The 20895-nt window shown below is 34.0% G+C and overlaps 2 protein-coding genes and 1 long non-coding RNA gene across 6 annotated transcripts in view; 2 read left to right on the top strand and 1 right to left on the bottom strand.

Annotated features, from left to right (window-relative positions):
- The window catches only part of LOC664252 (sodium-dependent noradrenaline transporter), a 28316-nt gene that overhangs the window by 2642 nt on the left and 4779 nt on the right, over positions 1-20895 (top strand). Inside the window, exons 1-3 of one of the 2 annotated variants that reach the window (XM_008197667.3) lie at positions 50-308; positions 20545-20616; positions 20667-20894. In XM_008197667.3, coding sequence (XP_008195889.1) covers positions 305-308; positions 20545-20616; positions 20667-20894 — 304 coding nt within the window. In that variant the 5' untranslated portion in view covers positions 50-304. Of the gene's footprint in view, positions 1-49; positions 309-20544; positions 20617-20666; position 20895 lie in introns of those variants that run through there. The other variant, XM_970263.4, reaches the window with a different exon arrangement.
- On the top strand, positions 3152-4489 carry LOC135265575 (uncharacterized). Its single transcript, XM_064355312.1, has 2 exons — positions 3152-3361; positions 3419-4489. The coding sequence occupies exon 2, from the start codon at positions 3419-3421 to the stop codon at positions 4472-4474; it is 1056 nt and encodes a 351-aa protein (XP_064211382.1). The 5' UTR covers positions 3152-3361; the 3' UTR covers positions 4475-4489.
- LOC135265576 (uncharacterized) lies at positions 4887-16954 on the bottom strand. Of its 3 annotated transcripts, none has more exons than XR_010333292.1 (8): positions 15798-16411; positions 15659-15742; positions 15487-15585; positions 15382-15429; positions 15264-15332; positions 15084-15208; positions 5540-15023; positions 4887-5207 (listed from the first exon to the last, which is right to left on the bottom strand). It is a non-coding gene; the product is annotated as an uncharacterized LOC135265576 (long non-coding RNA). The 3 variants fall into 3 exon arrangements; XR_010333293.1 differs by lacking the exon at positions 4887-5207 and having other exon boundaries at positions 5214-15023; positions 15798-15854; positions 15915-16954; XR_010333291.1 differs by lacking the exon at positions 4887-5207 and having other exon boundaries at positions 5214-15023; positions 15798-16950.

Genomic DNA, 20895 nt, shown 5'->3' with positions numbered 1-20895 from the left:
TCAAAAGAGTAAAAGAAGATAATTACCTATTTGAATTGTAAACTTTCGGGTACGTACTACTCTCAAATAATTCCTAATTGCCGCCAATCGGAATTTAAAGTCCAAATATTTAGAATCAGATAACGGAGAGAAAACTCTATCATTGTTATCCTGCGTAATGGGATCGTGATTTTGCGTGTGGTCAGCTTTGGAGGAGCTTCAAGTGTTTACGAAAGCACAATTATCTCTGAACAAGAAGTGCTTTGGTTTTGGTTGAATATTTGTGGTTTTAAAATGTGAGCGTTTAAATCAACAGGAAATAAAAATGGGTGAGTTTATAAGTGAGTTTCATTCAGGTAACAATTTGATTAATACGAAAACTTGGAGGCAACCTCTCTTCAAACTTACTTAAGTCTTTTTAATTATATTCGACTTAGTTTTAATGCATCCAAGATTAAAATGTTGGAGTTTCTGGCTGAAAATTACCAAGTGGGCTACATTAACTTGTGTATCGAATACTAATTTCATTTGCAGGTATTTGCAAGTGTATCGATCATAACCAATCCACTGTTCGAGGTTCGCGGCTTTTAAACCGACTTGTTAAATGGAAAAAGTCAATTACGAGGCGAGATCTTATCGATGAACACACGAGTTAATTTTTTAAGTTGTCTGCTGCTTATAAAGTTTGAAAACAAATTGGTCTTTTAAAGTCGTCGAAACTCAAGGCTGAGCAACAATGATCGGATAACTCCGTTGAAAATAATTAAGTAGAACGAAGTAATTAACTCCGACACTATGCATATCATCAACAACACTTCGTAGCCACTATTAGTGCCATCCGCTTGCAACAATTAAACTTAATTCGTTTTTACTAACAAGCAAACATGAGGCATGAATTACCAACAACGGGAGTAAATTACGGCTTAAACCGTATCATTATCGATTCCGCTTGATCCGATTTAATTTATTTAAAAACGATTTGCGTTAATATCGGAAGGATATTGAAGGATTTGTGCGAAATTAATAGGAGGAAACGTGTCGTGAGCCTTGTACCTGATCCATGAAGAGAGAAGGCACGGTATCCTGGACATATCTTAGTGATATTGGCGTCCTGGAATGTAGTAATGTGCAACGAACGGGCTCGGAACCGCTCCGGACTCCGGGGATCTCCTCAACGATGAAGTTCCTCGGAATTGTGGAATGCCACCTATAATACCCACCACTTCAGAGCAGGATGTAAAGCACACGTCTTATTCGCGTCGACTATTCAATGGAAAATATGAGGAATATTAACACACTAATTTTAAACGATTTAATTTCGCATCGCGAGATTTTATTATAAATCATCTTAATGCTGCTACCAAAAAGAGACCGGCTTCCGAAAGGGGACGGCTTATTGGATTTTTACACCCACACTAATAAAATACCTCGGTTTGAGTTTTCGGGAAACATTCCGGCCGCAATAATCAAAACACATATTTATTAACTCAATACACGTCCATTCAATCACATTTTTGACGTTCATTTCTTAGAAATGAATTAGGAAAACCTTTTAACTAATAAATCCACCCAAAACCCACCTACTGTAACCCAGTGTAAATGGTAAAATACATTTATCACCATTTTTGACTAATTCAACAAACGATTTCCTCAAAATAAATTTATATAAAGCAGAACCAGTTTTTTAAATTTTAATATAAATAGTATATTATTATATTAGTCTTATAAGACGTACTATTGTGGCACGAATGGTTTTGGAGCACGACAAAGGAGTGCTCCAATAGAATGAGTGCCACAATTAAGTCTAATTAAACGAGTGTAATATACTTTTTTTCTACATTTTATTTTTCTTATTTGTTTTTGTGTAGTTTAACTTTTCAAAATCTGTTCAAATTATTTTCTCTTAATTTTGTTAATTATTCTGGCTGTATCAATAAACGTCTTGATGCAAAATAAAAATATTTATTTTACATTACTTTTCTATACCTGCTTATTTACGTTAAAAATATTTCTTTAGATGAACCAAATGAATTTAAAAAAATATTTGTTGGAAAATTATCTTACAGAAGCATTTTTAAGTTCTAGTTCATATTTTAAAAAATACTTTTACTGCCGTATTGGAAATTTTAAACGAAATAAAACAGGTATTCACAATTTAATAATCTATAGAAGTGTATAGATTTTTCTGGACACCAAAAGTGTAGGCCGCAGCTTTTATTAAATTATCTAATTGGTCATTGTACGATGAATATTTTAAATAAAAAATTCAATAATACGTTAATCGCTGTATAGATGTTTAAAACTCGTCTACCTTTTAAATTTGCCTCACACAATTTTGTGGGCATTGTCTCACGAAAAACTTGAGTCCATTTCCGCTCACAATTTCGATCGCATTAATGAGTTTGAATGTAGGCCCAAGTTGAGCTCTCTATTTAGCACTTCAATTAAGTTTGCAGAATTAATATAGTAAATCATTGCCATCTTTGGCTTAATTAAATGACGTTGTAATTGTTTAGCTGGAGGTGTCGTTTTCTTAACGAACTTCTTAATTACTAAATTAACCGCTGCACCTAATTCTCAGTTACGTTACGCGCCAAAACTATACCACATCCTGAAGGATTATGTGTTTAAACTCGTGGAAAAAAAGCGATTTTTAATGGACGACTTCATGCCAGACGCGAAGGAAGCTGGAACAGGGAGAAAAGCGCACGATGAAGTGCTTTGTCCTTGCTGATTTTTATTGTGCGAAGTGACGCGGCATTCTCCGAGCAATTACATGTAAATGAATATCCACCATCACCTCAGGTATTCCAATATCAGCCACCTGCCAAGAATAGGGAATCGCCATCGATAAAACCTGCAGCTGGAGAAACTTCACATCATTTTAACTCGAAATACGTCTCACTTTGCCGGGTTTATGACTTACTCTCACTGTCTTTAACGAATTGAGTAAGGGGTTTTGGCAGGTAATTAAGCGGGTGCTTGATAAAGAAATTAGATAGCGTGACGATGGGGTTTCAGGCTGCATAGCTCGTATTTTATTGCTACGTATTATTAAATGCAAATCATGGATATACACATATGGCTATTTGAATCGCATTACGCAACGGATAAATCTGAATGCTATTTATTGGCATATAAAGAAGATTTTGCACGTGTGCAAGATTTATTTAAAATAAGTAGTATAAGCGAACAATTAGTGCTAATGAGGTCATTATCTAATGACCGCTGCAACTTTCTCTTAATGACCGCTACACTTTGGCCGCTACAATTTTGCTATATGTCATACAATATATAAGACCAAAGAAAATTTAGGAAAATATTCAGTGTTGTTCTCGTGTTTGTTCTTGAAGAAGACGTCTTGGTGTATTGTGAAATTAAGGTAAGTTTTTTAAGAAATTATTTTAAATATTTATTAACTGTTGTGAATTTGTGTTAGATGCCTGGAAAACGTGTATCTTCTATGCCATTGAAAAAATCATCTCCGAAGCGTTTTAAAGCCCCAGGTGATGGTGGATGTGTAGAAGAAGAGGAAATTAGTGCTTCGCAAGTTCCATCGGTTCCGAAGTCGTCTTTGTCAGCATTTCCAGCTGCTTCACCACCACCACCACCACCATCGCAATCCATAGAATTAGCGAGAGTATCTGAAATAGGTCTTAGCCAAGCTGCATCCCCCAAGTCGCCTCAGCCTATCCACGCTGAAGAAGACATCATAACACCAGCTGAATGGTCGGATCCTGTGTTGGAGCGATCGTTGATGGAAATGGCCGACAACATCGAGAAAAATGAAGCTGAGAGAAGTGAGAAAGATGAAGCTGAGAGAACGGCTCGGATGGTGATCAATGAGAAGTTTCGTTTAATTCATGAAGTGGTGTATCCTATAACTAAGTCTGGTAGCAAACTTTTATCGATTGGAGTAAAACCACTCCATGATTTTGTGCCGTTGTTGAAGATACATAATCCAGAATTAACATCGGCGATAAGTTTTTCTATTGAAACCTTTGAAGAGTTTTTAAAAGAAATGAGCAAGATCTTTGAATCAAGAGAGGAGGAGGACGAAGAAGTAGAAGAAATTAGTGTTCCAGAAGGTCAGATGTTGTGTATGCTAAGTGGCTACGTCGTGGTGGTTTGTAGATATAATACTCTTCAATTTATACCTAGTCAACCCAGCGTGTACAAGGGCATTTATTTATCATTGAACACAATTAAAACTGTCGTAAATATGGGCGAGCATTTATTGAATCTGCTTCATGCAAGAAGAATTCAATATAAATTCTATCCATGTTACGATAGTTTTATAAATAATGTTGCGCTTGATGTTATGGAGAATGGATGTAAAAATTTATCTCAAAAATTGTATGATATTATTAAGAATCGGTATGAACAAAATGCAACCTTGTATGAGATAGTTTTGAAACTGCCTATGAATGTAAAAACTGCTGTCGAAGGTAGAATACAATATTATAGGGAAAATAATGATTATAACTGTCTGTGATAATAAATAATTAAATAAAATGTATACTCTGTTTTCTTTAAATATTCCGCCGCGTAGCAAAAGTTATCATTATTGGTTTGGTGTTGAATAATGAAAGTTATTTGAAATAGAATGGACTTACGATTCAAATCTCCGTTTACAGCAATTATAGCTGGTCCAACTGCTTGCGGAAAAACGCACTTTATTATACGATTTTTGAACCACATAAATTCGGTCTGTGATAAAAAATTTGAACGAGTGCTTTGGTTTTATGACGAGTGGCAACCGTTGTATCAAACTAATGTAATCAATAATAGTAATCTTGAATTTCGTCAAGGCGTTCCTGATATGAATGATTTTGATGGTACAGAAGCGACATTGATAATTTTGGATGATCTGATGAGAGAGACTAATGGCAGTGTGGTGGATATTTTCACTAAGGGAAGTCATCATCGAAACCTTAGTGTCTTCTACATTACGCAAAATTTGTTTCATCAAGGAAAAGGACAGAGAGATATTTCTTTGAATGCGAACTATATCGTTTATTTTAAAAATCCTCGTGATAAAGCTCAAATTAATTTCTTAGCTAGACAGATTTTTCCTGAAAATATAAAATTTATCCAGGAAGCTTATAAGGATGCCACAATGAGACCGCATGGTTATTTGTTGATTGATTTAAAACAAGATACTCCAGATGAATTTCGTATTCGAACAAATATTCTACCTGATGAAGAACCTTCTTATGCATACATACCTAAGAGAGATTATAAATATAAAAGTAAGTAGTTTATGCGTCAGTCGTCGTTGAGATGTCGCGAGCGTTAGAAAGAAACGCCGAGTTATTAAAATTTTTGCATAGAACAACACCTGTTTATCGTAAATCAATTCTTAATTCAGCCGATAAAAACTTGGTGCATTGTATATGCGAGTGCGCTCACAATACGTTATTAGGGAAAGTTCCTTTAAATGGTTCTCAAAAGAGCAAATTAAAGAAACATAAAAAATTACTGAGAAATTTAGTAAATCGTAAATTATCTCTCCAGAGAAAAAAGAAACTAATTGTGCAAAAAGGAGGTGCTTTCTTACCATTGTTGTTGGCTCCAATAATTTCGGGTGTGTTGGGTCATTTATTTAATAAATAATGGAACATACGAAAAAAATGGTACTCATTGATTCATCCGAACTTGAACGTTTGCATAATAACAAAAGCACTCAGCCAAACACCCTAAATGATTTAGATCATGAAATGAAAAGAATCATAGATACGAAAAACATTGATGATAATGAAAAATGGATTTTGTATAATCAAGTGCTTCAAAGATATCTAAAAATGATAAGTCGTTCTCGTGAACCTGTTACCATACCTGTGATTTATTCTAAAGAAAATCAATTAGAACAATCTGAACGAATTACTCGAAACATTTTGAGTTCCCTACCAAGACCCTTACAAGTTAAAGCGAATGCTTTGTTAAACAATTTAACACACAATGGAGTTGCATGGAATGAAACCGGAAACGTTATCTACGATGGAAACACAATTCCTGGTTCCAATATATTTGATCTAATCACTGATGTTATGAAGAGTAGTAATAAGTTAAATGCCGAGCCTGTCGGATGGAAAAATTTTGCGGAAATTTTGTATAAAATAAACGTTCCACGTACTCTTATAATTAATCCAAAACGTTTGAAATATATAAATGAACAAGGTGCTGAAAAGCAAGAAGTAAAAAACGAAGTGAAAGTAAAACCAATATCGTCGTCAAAGTTTGACACAGAAGAAGAAGAAGAAGAAGAGGATAGTCAAATAACGAAGAAATCAATGCGATCGTCATCAAGAAAACAAAAACGCTTGAGAGTTCCTTGGTCGCCGTATGAAAGCAAGTAGACAAAAATGGATGAAATAAAGGAAAGATATTTTATACCTCGTGACCCTCTTGGTTTTTCGAGTCCTAACAACTTAGCTAAGTTTACAAATATACATAAGAAAAAAATTAATAAATGGCTAGAAGGTGTGGAATCTTATACATTACATAAGCAAGTTCGTCGTCGATTTCCTAGAAATAGTTATCATGTAACCAACATAGACGATTTATTTCAAGCTGATTTAATAGATATGAGAAACATCGCAAAACATAATCGAGGTGTAAATTACCTATTAACTGTCATCGATGTATTTTCCAAGTTTGCATGGGTTAAACCTTTATACACAAAGACGGGAAATGAAGTGGCTGCAGCTTTTAAAGAAATATTTGATGAGCGTGTTCCGGTTAATCTTCAGACTGACAAGGGAAAAGAATTTCTAGCGAAAAATGTCCAAAAATTGTTTAAACAATATGATATAAATTATTATGTAACAAATAATCCTGATGTAAAAGCTGCTGTGGTAGAAAGGTTCAATAAAACTTTAAAAACAAAAATGCATAAATATTTTACGTTTGCAAATAATATGCAATACATTGATGTATTACCCGAATTCATGCACTCTTACAATAATTCTTATCATCGTACTATTAAAATGGCTCCTAACGAGGTAAATCCTGACAACGTTGCGCAAGTATACGATAACATTATGAGTACGAGAAAGAAGAATATTAAAACGATCAAACTCGAAAATGTGTACAAAGTTGGAGATTACGTCAGAATCACCAAGTACAAGCACGTATTTGAAAAAGGCTACATGAGTAATTGGAGCGGTGAAATATTCAAAATAACTGATGTTATAATGAGACAACCCGTTGTGTACAAAATTTCCGATTTAATGGATGAACCAATAGAGGGCGTCTTCTATCACCCCGAATTACAGCGCGTAACGTACGACCCCCAGAGTACATTTCACATTGAAAAAGTATTGAAGAAGCGATATAAAAGAGGTAAATGTGAAATTTTTGTGCAGTGGAAAAATTATCCTTCAAAGTTTAACTCGTGGATTCCGTGCAGTTCCCTTACATCGATATGAATAACGAATTTTATTTAACTTTGGTATCAAACAGCTCAACCAATTACTTTCCCGAAAATACAACAACGCACTTTTGCACACAACTTCCAAAAACTGTTCATTTGGATGGTGAATGGTGTGTGGGACTTTCGGAAATACAGTATCCGTGTTCCTTCTTAACCATCAACAGTGGTGAAAATATTATTTACTGCTCTTTTGAATTTAGTTTATCGGCGATTATGCAAAAAGGTGAAAAAGCCATTGACATATTGTTTAAAGATCCCCGTTTTGCGACATGGATCGATGATCAGGTTCGAAGAAGGAAATACAAGTCTTCGAAAGAATTCATGCGCGATCTTAAAATGAAAACGATCACATTTGAACACGATGTAATTATGACGAAATATAAGACTAAGCTTGAAGCTGGTAACTACGAAACGATCGAATCTATTGTGGATGCTCTAAACTCTGTAAGAGTTTTAGTAAAAGATAATGTTGAGTTCAGATTAAATGATGGTTCAAAAAGAGTAACTGTAACAAGCAGTAGCAAATATCTGACAAGTCTATCATTTTCACCGACATTAAGTCTACAATTAGGTTTTCAACCGGATACAAATGTACTGAGTAAAACTTCAACACATCCAGCAAACATTATGTTGGGTTTGCCTTCACAACTTTTCGTATACAGTGATATAATTGAACCACAATTGGTGGGCGATATAATGGCAAAAGTAATTCGAATCGTTGTTATCGATAATAAACACTACATTTACGGTACACATCATACGCAATTATTTTCGCATCCGCATTACGTGCCTCTGTTGAAAAGGGAATTTGAAAACATTGAAATTGATATAAGAAGTGCAACTGGTGAGAAAGTGCCATTTCAGTTTGGAACAGTGTGCGTTAAACTTCATTTTAAAAAAATTTCGTAATGCCTTCATGTCATTATCACGATTACTACATCAATCAAGCTGGTTCAGGTGTAGGTGCTATTTACAAAGGAATTAGTTACCAAAAGGGTTATGGTATTGGTAGTTTTTTACGGGGACTTTTTCGTACGGTAATGCCGTTAATAAAGAGTGGTGTTAAAACAATTGGTAAGGAAACACTACGCACTGGTTCAAATTTTCTTGGCGACATTGTTAATGAGGTGCCTGTAAAGGATGCATTCAAGACACGTGTAAATGAGTCAGTTGAAAATTTGAAACGAAAAGCTCAAGATAAATTAGACAACTTGGTAGGATCTGGATCTATAAAAAGAAGGCTAGTACAAAATAAAAGTCAGAATAGTTCTTCACGTCGTTCTGCAAAGAAGTGTAAAACGAGTTCAGTTATTAAACATCAAGATATCTTTAGCTAGAATGTCGTTTTTACATCCTCATAGTTGTGAGTGCGCGAAAAGTGAATTGGATCTTTTTGCTTTACCGCCAACTCAAACAAGCATCGAAAGCGGTCAATGGGTTCATTACAAAACTGTATCTAGTATATCTGAAAATAGTCCTTTAGAATTTGTAATACCAGGTGGTGAAGACTATATAGATTTATCGCAAACTTTACTTTCACTTTGTATTAAAATATGCAAAGATGACGGTAGTAATTATACCGCTGAAGATACAATTGGTCCAGTTAATAATATTCTCCACTCAATGTTTAGTCAAGTTGATGTATACCTAAATCAAAAACTGATTTCACCACCAAATAATACATACGCTTATAAATGTTATTTGGAGACACTTTTAAATTATGACTCAGGGGCGAAGAATTCCCATTTAACTTGTGGATTATGGTACGCCGATACGGCAGGCAAAATGAATGTAGTAACCAATGAGAACAGTGGATTCGCCAATAGACTCAAACTAACGTCGACGAGTAAAGAAGTCGATCTTATTGGTCACTTAAATTGTGATATATTTAATCAAGAAAAATTTTTAATCAACGGTGTAGAAATGAGATTAAAATTTGTACGTTCTCGTGATAGTTTTGCATTGATGTCATCAAATAATCTTAATGGAAAAATTCAAATTACTGATGCAACTCTAATGATTAGAAGAAATCGGATAAATCCAAGCGTATTACTTGCGCATGCAAAGGCTTTAGAGCTTTCAACTGCAAAATATCCAATTACGCGAACAGAATTAAAGGTTTTGACTATACCGCAAGGAGTACAAGGAAAATCATTGGATAATGTTTATTTGGGCCAACTTCCAAAAAGATGTGCATTGTGCTTTGTGACAAATAAAGCATTTAACGGTGATTATTCCTTAAATCCATTTAATTTCGAAAACTTTGGTTTAAACTATCTATCCTTGTACGTGGATGGTAACCAAATTCCTAGTAAACCCTTACAACCTACATTTATCGGTCCAAATAAGAAATTTGTTTCAATGTACCACACATTATTTTCTGGTACTGGTATACATTTTCTAAACACTGGAAATGGGATTTCACGTGATAATTATGCTGATGGATATTCAATAGCTGTTTTTGATTTGACACCTGACTTATCATCGCATAATGCTCTTTCATGGAATTTGATAAAGAACGGAAGTTTACGAATAGAAGTTGGTTTTAACACTGCTCTTACAGAAACTGTCAATTGTTTAGTGTATGGTGAATTTGATAGTGTAATAGAAATTGATAAAAAACGTAATGTAATTGTAGATTATAGTAGTTGATAAATTTATATAAGTGATAAATAAATTGCTATTACAAATGAAAAATTTGCTACTTTCATTTTACCCGTCATCCGAAATGGTTGTGTTTGTGGATTTTCAAGGGTTCAATTACGGTAATTGTACCGAAACTTTAACCATAAAAGAATTAGCTGTATTTAATACGAACAAAAGCGCACCAGACATCTTTTTGTTTAAACCACCCGATGATCTTTCAACCTTACCGCATCGTTATCAGAAGCAAGCCGATTGGTTGACGAATAACTTTCACGGGCTTTCTTGGAACTGCGGTAATTACGACTACGAAAAGTTGTCTGAAATATTGAATGAAACTACGAAAAATTCAAAGTGTATATACGTGAAAGGAATAGATAAGAAGCGTCTACTTTTGAAACGTTTACCAAAAAGTCAAATTGTAAACATTGAAGATTTAGAGTGTCCATCGCTTCGTTACTTGAGAGAACATTTTGATACGAATTGTTGTGTGAATCATATAATCAGCGATTCGGTGTGCGCTGTTCAAAACGTACAAAACTTGGCTAGTTGGTACAATGAATACTTTACAACTCAAAACGTGTCTGGAGATGATCTCTCGGAAGAAAAGACACCACGTTCTTGTTTCTGCGTATAACACTCTACCTGTCCTAATCACCAGACCCTCTATGGTTATTATCAACAGAGACCCTGATTACCTCCCGGGTAGTCATTGGATGGCTGTTTACATTGATAAATTTGGTTTCGCATACTTCTTTGATAGTTTTGGAAATCAGCCGCCTCCGAATATTTTAAAATTTCTTAGAAAAAATGCTATGATGTGGTCTTACAATATTTCTCAAATTCAAGATTTTTCTTCAACCGTCTGTGGCAAATACTGTACTTTATTTCTTTTAAACTACGCATTAGGCAATTCTGTTGATGATTTTCTAAAGTTATTTAACAAAGATTTTCACAATAATGACAAACTATGCAACAAAATGTTTAACAAATATTTCATGAATAAATAAAGACTTTGCAAGATCCATGTTTTTTCTTTCTTTCCTTATATCTCGTTACTCACCAGCATGACGCGGACGGGGCGCGGCGCGGACGACGGGGCGGCGGCGCGGAAACGGGCGCGGGACGGGGTGGCGGCGGCGCGGGAACGGGCGCGGGACGGGGTGGCGGCGGCGCGGGGACGGGCGCGACACACACACACACACATTCTGGGTTAAATCAAAATAAAATCACAGAAATCATATTTATTAGATTTATTTATTTATTAAAAGATTAAATAATACATCTTATATTATTATACATCTCTATAGCCATATGGTAAGGTGTCAAAAGAACCATCATCTAAACGTCGTCGTTTTGTATAATTTATACGATACGTCTTAGTTGTTTCTTTTGTCATAACATCATAAGTCTCATTTCGAATTATTGTGCGATCGGTCAATTTAACAGTTTGGTCGGTGTTATTACACAGCATGTCTTTTATTTTGTCGAAATTAACTAATTGAGCATTTTGATAATGCAAACTTAACCCCTTGACTTTACACACAGTTTGAATTTTGTGCTCATTTTCATTCCAAAATTTGTAGGCATAATTTTTAGGACCCCCACTGACAAATTCAGTTATATAACTACCTTCGCCATATTCAATCATTTCGTCAGTGAGGTCACCTAGGAAATCGCCAGTAGGAGGTTCATATTCCCCTTCTTTTTTAACGAAAATGATACTATCGGTATCAAAATACAATACCCTTTTGCCAAGGGGTTTTAAATACTTATATAATTCTAAGCGTGCACCGGCTGTTGTATAGCATGCAAGAGCTACATTTACCGTTTTCATGGGCGCTATATCTTCCTCTACACGTTCCCATGTTGCCAGAATAACGTCTTCGTTAATATGTAATAGACTATTTACAATTGCAGATTGATTTGTTAGCAACTTAAACAGCTCATGGGGATCGCTAATTATATCAGTTTTTTTAAGATTTTCCTTTTGGCCAAACTTTCCCCAAAAGCTGTTTAACATTATTTTAGCGAGAAATCTGAGACCGGAATTTTTTGATACGTTGGTTGGATCGAGTTTTATACCTTCTCGTTCCTCGTATTGTTGAATATATACATTTTTGTCTTCATCGGTACTTACCCAAGATGGCCAACCAGAACACTCGACCTTTAATTTTACGAATGCATTAATGTATTCTGAAAAGAGTCCGCCCGATTTATTACCCCGATCGTAAATTTCTACATTGTATTCCCAAATTTCAATAAGTTCCACTATACTGTACCCTTCTTCAATAGCTACACGTAATTCATCGGCCACATATGTCCCAGTAAATTGCCGATCGACATCCTCGTGAAAACAATTGTCTTGATAATTAGCTTCAGCGCAGGTACGACATAATGGAAATGTCAATTTTCCATTACATCGAAATGGTAACACAGGATGGTAAAGTTGAGCAGGAGGTAATACAGTGCACTTTACTAAACCTTCGACAGAATTTAGGTCGACATTTGCGCATTCCTCTTGCCCAACATAAATCTTTTTCGGATGCCCAATTGGATATTTCCCGTATTTATTAATGAATGGGTATAGGGAACAAACATCCTGATAAGCTATTTTCTCGTTTTCATTACATTTATAATATAATTTACAAGCATTTGTTCTTCCTCCAAAGAAGCCATCGCGTGGGTTTAAAGGAGTGTGTTTATTCAAATAATTTCGATTATCAATGAAATTTTTTAATTCTGGGTTCTCTTTAATTTGGTCTTTAAATATACATTCCCTCATTGTAATTAAGTTATAGCCATATGTTCTAATACTCTCTTCTTTACTTTGTGTATTTTCACGACGCAAGAATAACGCGTCGTTTTTATCGGATAATTTCTGGGTTTGATTAAAAAAACATAGCTCGCACCCGTGCCACCAGCACCCATGGAATTCATAAACGGTATTCGTCTCTTCACAATACCCGTCAACTAGCATACCCTCTTTTAACCGGACTTCTCGCGCATTTCCGCTATGGATAATATGAACGTTACTTTTTTTCGATTCCCAAAGTAGCCAATTTATAGCAATGACACTTTGTTTGTCAGCGGTTCTGTACCCAGATACTGGTATGATACCGATTGAATTTTCGCGTAAATAGTTGCGTCGGAATACTAAATTGCATGCTGAGGCGATTGTAATGCATTCTAAAAACGGATCTACATTATTGGTCTTCAAAAAACATTCCCGAAATCGAATACAGCTTTTTCTCAATATATCCACATCAGAAATGCAATACTTAAGGAATTCTACTTGAAAATTAAACACAAAATTATTGGTCACTTGTTCTGAATGCCATGATAAAAATTTTACACGATCTTTCTCACTCATAGTGTTATATCCGTAATACTCAGGATCGGGAATTTTTCCTATGTAATTTTGATTATTCAAAGTGTTAAATAAATGGGGAAAATAACCTTTTGTTTCTTGTATATTGAATGCTTTAGGCAATTGAGATAATGGTAACTGCAAAAAATTTAAACTGTCTATAAAACGAATTGAAGAACCACAAGTTATAACTAACAATTTTGTTCCCGAACGAACCACCTCCGGTTGCCACCTACTGCTATTTGCAAAAAGTTCACGTAATATAAAACAGCCATCGAAACCTCTCATATTGTGAGCGATTGCTGTAACTTTGAATTTTTTCGATTGTTTAGCGATATGATTTAACAAATTTGTTACTGCGTCCTCATAAAAAATATGTTGTCTTACTCCACAAAAATTACAGTTTACTGAAATGTCATCTTCATTAATACAATGTGCACAAACTTGTTGTGCCACACACAAATTTACTTCGTGTAGGTACGCATTATTGATAGTTTTTTCTTGTCTTGTTTCAAAATCGTAATAAACAAATAAGTATTTGTGTTGATTGTCTAATTGCTTGTTTTGATTAATTTTGTTTTGTTTCATGAAACAAAAATGCCTTATTGGTCTGTTTACACCGCAGGTTCGGCAAAACTTCATACCGCAAATATGTTTTGAACTTTTAGAATCAAGTTTTACGAAAGTTAAACATGTTGGGCATTTTTTTATTTTCGCGCATATATTTTTTGTAATATGATTTTCAAAACATTGGGCACCCCGAAAATTTCTTTGACAATTTTGACATTTTATATCGCTATGAACTAAATTACAAGGTGGCTTTTCTAAACAACAGGGACACGTGTAGGGGCAAGATTTGTGACGATCACGACGTGAATATCGTACTCGGCAAAGATCACAGAAATACGCTGTCGCGAATGCACCGGTTGTACTTAGAATTACATTGAAATGATTCTCCTCAAATATCAAATTTAAACTTGGCCTTCCTTGAGCCCGTGGACCGACATAGTACACTGATCGACCCATTCTATCATCGTATACAATAATTGTATAATTTGCCAAATATTTCTGAAATTTCTCAACATGTGTGTAATTACCTCCATTTGCTAAATCGACATCAGCCTCTCTACATAATTCAGCACCTAATTGTTCTAAAAGTTTTTTCCCGTTTATTCCTTTAAATTTTTCTAAAGTGGATCTTTTAAAATTATTATTGCAATACTCTCTTGCGACTACTAATGCTAATGCTAAACAATTATTGTTATCATTTTCAATAACATATATGCTATTTTTACTAAGACAATGTTCATTATAACTTACGGCTAATCCATCGGTGGCGGTACGAAATCCTTTTCCCACAGGTAAAGCCACCCTGTCCACCCGTATCGATAAACGATCATTAACAAAGAACGCACGATTGCTCTGAAGAACATTTCCTACAGTTTCCATCACCATTGCGACATTATATTGGGATAATTTGCGGAAGGAAATGTAAACAGGTCGCTCGGGGAATTCTTCATTTTCGAGAACTAAGCCGACATAGTCATCACTTGAAAATCCTCTAAAAATGTGCGCCAACAGTTCTTCAATTGCATTCTATTAAACGAAAATATCATTAATTAATTAACTAATTTACAAACATAACGTGACACTTACTTGCATCCATTCAATTGGATTCTCCGGCGCATTATCTTTAAAGGAAAACCTCATACGTCTCGCTAATGTATTAAACTTTTTTATGAATGATTCATTTTCTCCATTTTTATTAATAAAGTTAAATTCTGTAAGAAAATATTGAAGTATTCACATATTCAATAAGTTGTTGCTATTACTTACCATCAGCAAAATTTTCAAAGACTTCATTATCGTCAATTTGACCAGCACCGATTTGATTTACAAGTGTATCTACAAACACGTACATTTATAATATAGAAATGAGTATGTAATTAATTACCTAAAGGACCATCTTCGAAGTTAGGGAGGCGTCTTTTTAAAGCATTCACTGTAAATATTATAATTAATGATTAATCTATTATTATATAAATTATAAAGTATTTACCTGATTCTGTTGCCTTAGATGTTGAGGGTTGCAGGTTGGTAAATTCATCAAAACGAGAGGTTGATGGTTGATTTAGGGCTCTTTTCATCGTGGTTTTGGCTAGATATAAATATTACATTATTTTTTATTATTATTATTATTATTATTATTATTATTATTGTTGATTACTTACACATAGTCGATTGCACATCGTTAGGAAAGTTAAAATTTTCCATGTACCAGGACTCGTCATCGCACTTGTTATTCACATTATCATCTATAAACAATTATTTTTTGTTTAATTCCTAACAATGTATTAATAGACGACTTACCAGTTAAGTTCCTTATTCCATGAGCGATTTCATCGGAAAAATTATTGCACATTTGTCCTAATAATCAACATGTAAATTAATAATTATGCTCACAATATTATTTGTATTATTACTTACCCATATTATTAACTTGATTCGACATTTGGTCATAAGAAACTTGCTCCCAAGCTTCTAATGAATAATTATTAAAGACAATCTTGATATTGATATAATTAAAAGCGTCGCGTAACATTTCTGGTGTTTTAAAAAACCCAGCATGGTATAAGTATAACACATTTTTTACACTTTGTTCGTTTAGAAAAGATGTAAACTGATGCATTTTGCTGAACTGCAAAACAGGTCACACACACACACACACAGGTTGCACAAGACTTTAGAAGTGCCAAAAACCACGACGAAAAGAGGCCTTTTACAACATTTGAAGAGATTTTATACAATGACTTACCCCACTCTCTTCAAATGCAAAGTCAAAGTAAATTAGCCCTTAAACCTCTGACAATGTAATTAGTAGTTGGGCCCAAATTTGTTCGACTTGGATACGTAATAACGAAAATTTCACCAATTTTAAGTTTAAATTATTTTATTTATTTATTTATTTATTTATTTATTTATTTAAAAACATTACTTTAAAAGAAAAATTATATCATTCTTATTCAGGTCTAAAATTAAATGACGATGAAATTCTGGCAGGTAATTTTTCTTATAGTATTTAAGTATAATTTTTATTTAATTGTTTTAATCAACAGTACCAATTATATTCAAATACGTCTTCTCTATACACGAATCAATTTTTTTTTTCAAAAATTTGAAATTTGTATCACGGCAATCAAAAGTTGAATTAATAAAGTTTTACACTGATTTGAAATCTCCTCAGACATTTAGACGAGACAGCAAAGCGTCCGGTAAATCGGTCTTTTATTATACATTAACAAATTTGAAAGTTACAGCGGTTCAAGTGGCAGCCGTCATTAATGAATGGAAATTCTCAAATAAAGTTGTATTTCAATTCTATACATTATGTCATCAAATATTTCTTATTTTCCGTTACAAACCAAATAACATTGTTTGATTTTATACAATTAAATATTAAATTAATAATATTTTCTTTGACTGATTGAAATCAGTAAAGCGGCAGGTAAATCGGTCTTTTATTACATTACATTAGGAAATTACTTACATACCATTGCATTTAGAAAGTACATAAGAACACATTTCTAGCGCCAAAAGTCTTGAGAAAATTAATTTTTGTCTTATCATCATCTTTTATAACGCAGACAGTAATTTTTTGATTTTTATTTCAATGTAAGTAAAATCAGAATTTAAATATCTTGAAACACACACACAAAAGAGTTGTATTACAGAGAACAAATTTTCTCAATGTACATGTTATAATGATTCCTTGTTCTATGATTTACTTAATAATATGAAAACAAAGTTGTTACATATAGATTGATACAATTAAAAATGCTGAATTATGAAACGCGCATTTGATAACGTAAATTTGGAGTCAAACCGGTGATGAGTGACGACATAGTTGCGCTTCAAGACCAAAAGGCTTAAATAGGTATTTAATTACCTTTTCGTTCCACAACCACCCTTTACTCATTTCAGTTGCGACTCTCGACTAACAACAATCGTAAATGGCTGGTAAGTTACAAATTTTATAACATGTTTCTCATAATAATAATAATAATTATTTTACATTTAAGAGGAACAATGGATTGTGTTATACGCAAATAGGGAGCAACGGCTGCGAATAAGGAGGAGGAGGATAAGAAATCAAGTTCTAGAGGACCAGAAGATCTGATGTAAATGGTGTGCGAGAAGAGAGCGGAAAGTATGATGCGCTCATGTGCATAACAGCATGATTCTGCGATGCACACGGTGTTCCACGGAGATGCTACACAGGGCCAACGTAAACTGCCCTGTGAGGCATAATCTGGGGCGTCAAAAAAAAAACCCTATTACTCAACGAGAAGAATCGCCATATTCCAAGAATCTGATGACGATCGGATATCAAGCGACGAAAGCGGCGTGGAAGATGCATAATTTCATATGTATATACTATAATTTTGAATAAATGCTTATTTTAATAAATTTTGTTTAATTTATTACAACTTTTAATTAATTCATTAATTAATAACAATAATTAATCTGACAGAAAGTGTAGCGGTCATTAAGAGAAAGTTGCAGCGGTCATTAGATAATGACCTCATTAGCACTAATTGCTCGCTTATACTACTAAAATATTCCCATACAACAAAGAAATTAAACGCCTCCTATTCGACGTTTACAATTTATAGCATTTTTATTCAAATCCGATTTTTGTTTGAAATACCTTATTAGTTTATAACAATTCCACCAACAGTAATTTTATTTTCCTCAACAAAAAGACGTCGCTTGCCCTTGGCTTTCCTGAAACGCCTTCCCAATCTTCAAATACGAAGATTTTAATTAACTGAGGTCGAGAAAATTTAATATTTTTTCAAGAGTAAAAATACGTAAGCTGGCAGTTTTTCTAATTATTTCTAAAATAGTTGTAAATTGAACAATGATACGTAATTTTTGCACCGTCCAGATTTTGTTTAGTTTTTTTTTTGGGTATTGCTAGGCAATTATGTATTTACCTACTTATTAAAGCAATATTTTGTCGTATTCTTTATTCTCTAATCTGAAGCCATTAAGAATAAAATTGGAATTCCATAATTTCGTAAAGAAATATGCAAGAATCTAGGATCAAATAACTTTACTCGTATTCCAGATCCAGACATGTGGATGAATAAGGCCATAACGAAAGCGTGTGCAAATAACACATTGCCACCCTTATTAGCTATGATTATTATTATGTTTGTGCGCACAATTTTTAAACAGTAATATTTTGTGTTTTTAAAAAATAGACTAGGTATTTTCTTAGTTAGCAACTTCTGGTGTAAATATACAGATAATTTACAATTATTTTTACTGAATTTATAGGTAAATATGTAGTAATTATATTATTAACAATTATTTTAATCGTATACGGTTTGTAAAATTGCATGTTTTGCAAAAAATATTTTTATATTAAAAAATTGCGATATTTCCAATAAAAAGTCGAATTACAAAGAGGAGTTTACAAGTCGTTGAGCAAAAATATAATTCTTTACAATCTTCAGGAGAAAAAAGTCGAGGAGCTACACACCTGTTTGATCTTAGCAGTTTAGCTTGTAATAAAATATTAGGCAATTTGCTTGCAGTTTAATAAATAAATGTAAATATAGACAAATCAATTTTGTAAATTTGTAAATTAGGTGTTAATCGAGATAAAAAATATTTGCAAAATTTGTGCTCGGGCTGGTGAAATAATTCTATTAAAGTTGAGTCTGTCGAAATTACATAATAGTGGATTCTCACACAATGTAAATAGCCTAATTAGATACAGGCTTCCGAGCTTGACAACAGCAGCTAACAGTTAGACCGGTATTTATTTACAATTAAAATTTGATTGTGGCTGAAGTTGCACTCATATCCAGCCAAAGTTTCAAAGTCGTCTAATTATACTATAAAACAAATATATCGTCCCAAAGCCCCTTACAGGTGGCAGCTAATCAAAATCAAAGGCGAAAACGGCAATGCAAAAGACACACTCAAAATCCCGATGATGAGAAATTGCTTTTAACTTCAAACGTTTTCAGTATTTGTTGTATCAACAACAAGGAGCGGACTGGAATCACAAACGGTTTCTTTCCTCCACCGTACTACTAAATGACTTTGAGTATAAAAATATAACTGTCTCGATTTATTATCATTCGACAAAGGGCTTTCAGAGATTTGTTAAAAAAAGGAAATGCCTCGTGGTGGATGAAAAGGGTATTAGTTTCGCCGAAATTATTTCGGGACGAAAATCTACAATAAACTGACTCATTTGCCGCTCCTGAAAAAGGAACGTACTGCTGATTGGCTAGATTAGATGTCCGGAACAGTGAACCCGACTTCCGCGAAATAATACAACAAACGCGTACAATTTTGTTATTTTACGCGAAACGTCCAAGCTTTAGATTAGTTTTAATTAGCTTAGTTTTCACATCTTTTCATTTTTGTTTTTGTTTTTTTACCAGTTACTAGTTGAAGCTTTCGAATTGTTGCAATTTATTAATTTTTACGTCTTTTGATGCCAAAAAGCTGTTTAATGAGTATAAATTTGTCGAAGAGAGAAACAGCCACAATAGTGGCTTTATTAATTGTGAAGCGACCGCTACCACAGTATTGGTCTAGCGAATAATATCGCCGAGCTTTTAAACTCTTGAAAAATGAAATAATGACATCACGCTGAAAAGGTACGAAACCGAGTCGCCCCGAAAGGAAGTTGATAATTAAGAAATTCTTCCGGTTTGAACCAATAATTAAATGGGATTCTTGGAATTCAGATGCTATGCTGTCAACTATTGAACGTTTTCCAGAAAATTTTTCCCACATTTGCGGTTCGCGTCCACCAACTTTTTCCAAGTGTTGCGAAATTAATTTTGCGTCCTGGAAAAATCTGCATAAGATTTAAATTTACCAGGCTCTACCTGTCTTTTAAAAGCATCATAAAATGTAAAATGTATCGACCAGAAGCTACAACTAAACATATTTCCTCTTTCATCTGAAATTAGATTATAATGGAGCGATTCAATACTTTTTATTTTTATCAACCCGCCGATATTTTTGCTTGCACACTTTTATGTGTAAAATTTATTTCAAAATCAATGATTTTTAATTCGATTTTCAGGTAGAGCGAAACCGACGAAGCAACACTCGAACCAGGCGACAAATTTAGTACTTACTTGCACGTTAAGAAAAAGTAAGTTTTCTCTGTGTTTTGCGATCATTTACAAAGTAACTCTCGCGCAGAAGATCTTCATGTACAGCTCGAAGAAGACGAAAAAGGGTACGAATCCTTTGTACTTTCCACTAGTTCTAGTCAAGCGGGCGAAGTCGATCCAGACTCGCCCACGGTCCCGGACGATGCCAGGGAGACTTGGGGCTCCAGTGCTGATTTTTTACTGTCCATCATCGGATTTGCAGTCGATCTGGCCAACGTGTGGAGATTTCCGTATCTTTGTTATAAGAATGGGGGAGG

The sequence above is a fragment of the Tribolium castaneum genome, chromosome 3 (assembly GCF_031307605.1).
Source record: "Tribolium castaneum strain GA2 chromosome 3, icTriCast1.1, whole genome shotgun sequence".
Taxonomy (NCBI): domain Eukaryota; kingdom Metazoa; phylum Arthropoda; class Insecta; order Coleoptera; family Tenebrionidae; genus Tribolium; species Tribolium castaneum.
The sequence above is the reverse complement of the archived record's forward strand: the minus strand, read 5'-3'. Positions and strand labels throughout refer to the sequence as shown.

Excerpts from the sequence above, each read along its gene's own strand:
- LOC135265575 (XM_064355312.1), top strand. The coding sequence starts at position 3,419 with ATGCCTGGAAAACGTGTATCTTCTATGCCATTGAAAAAATCATCTCCG.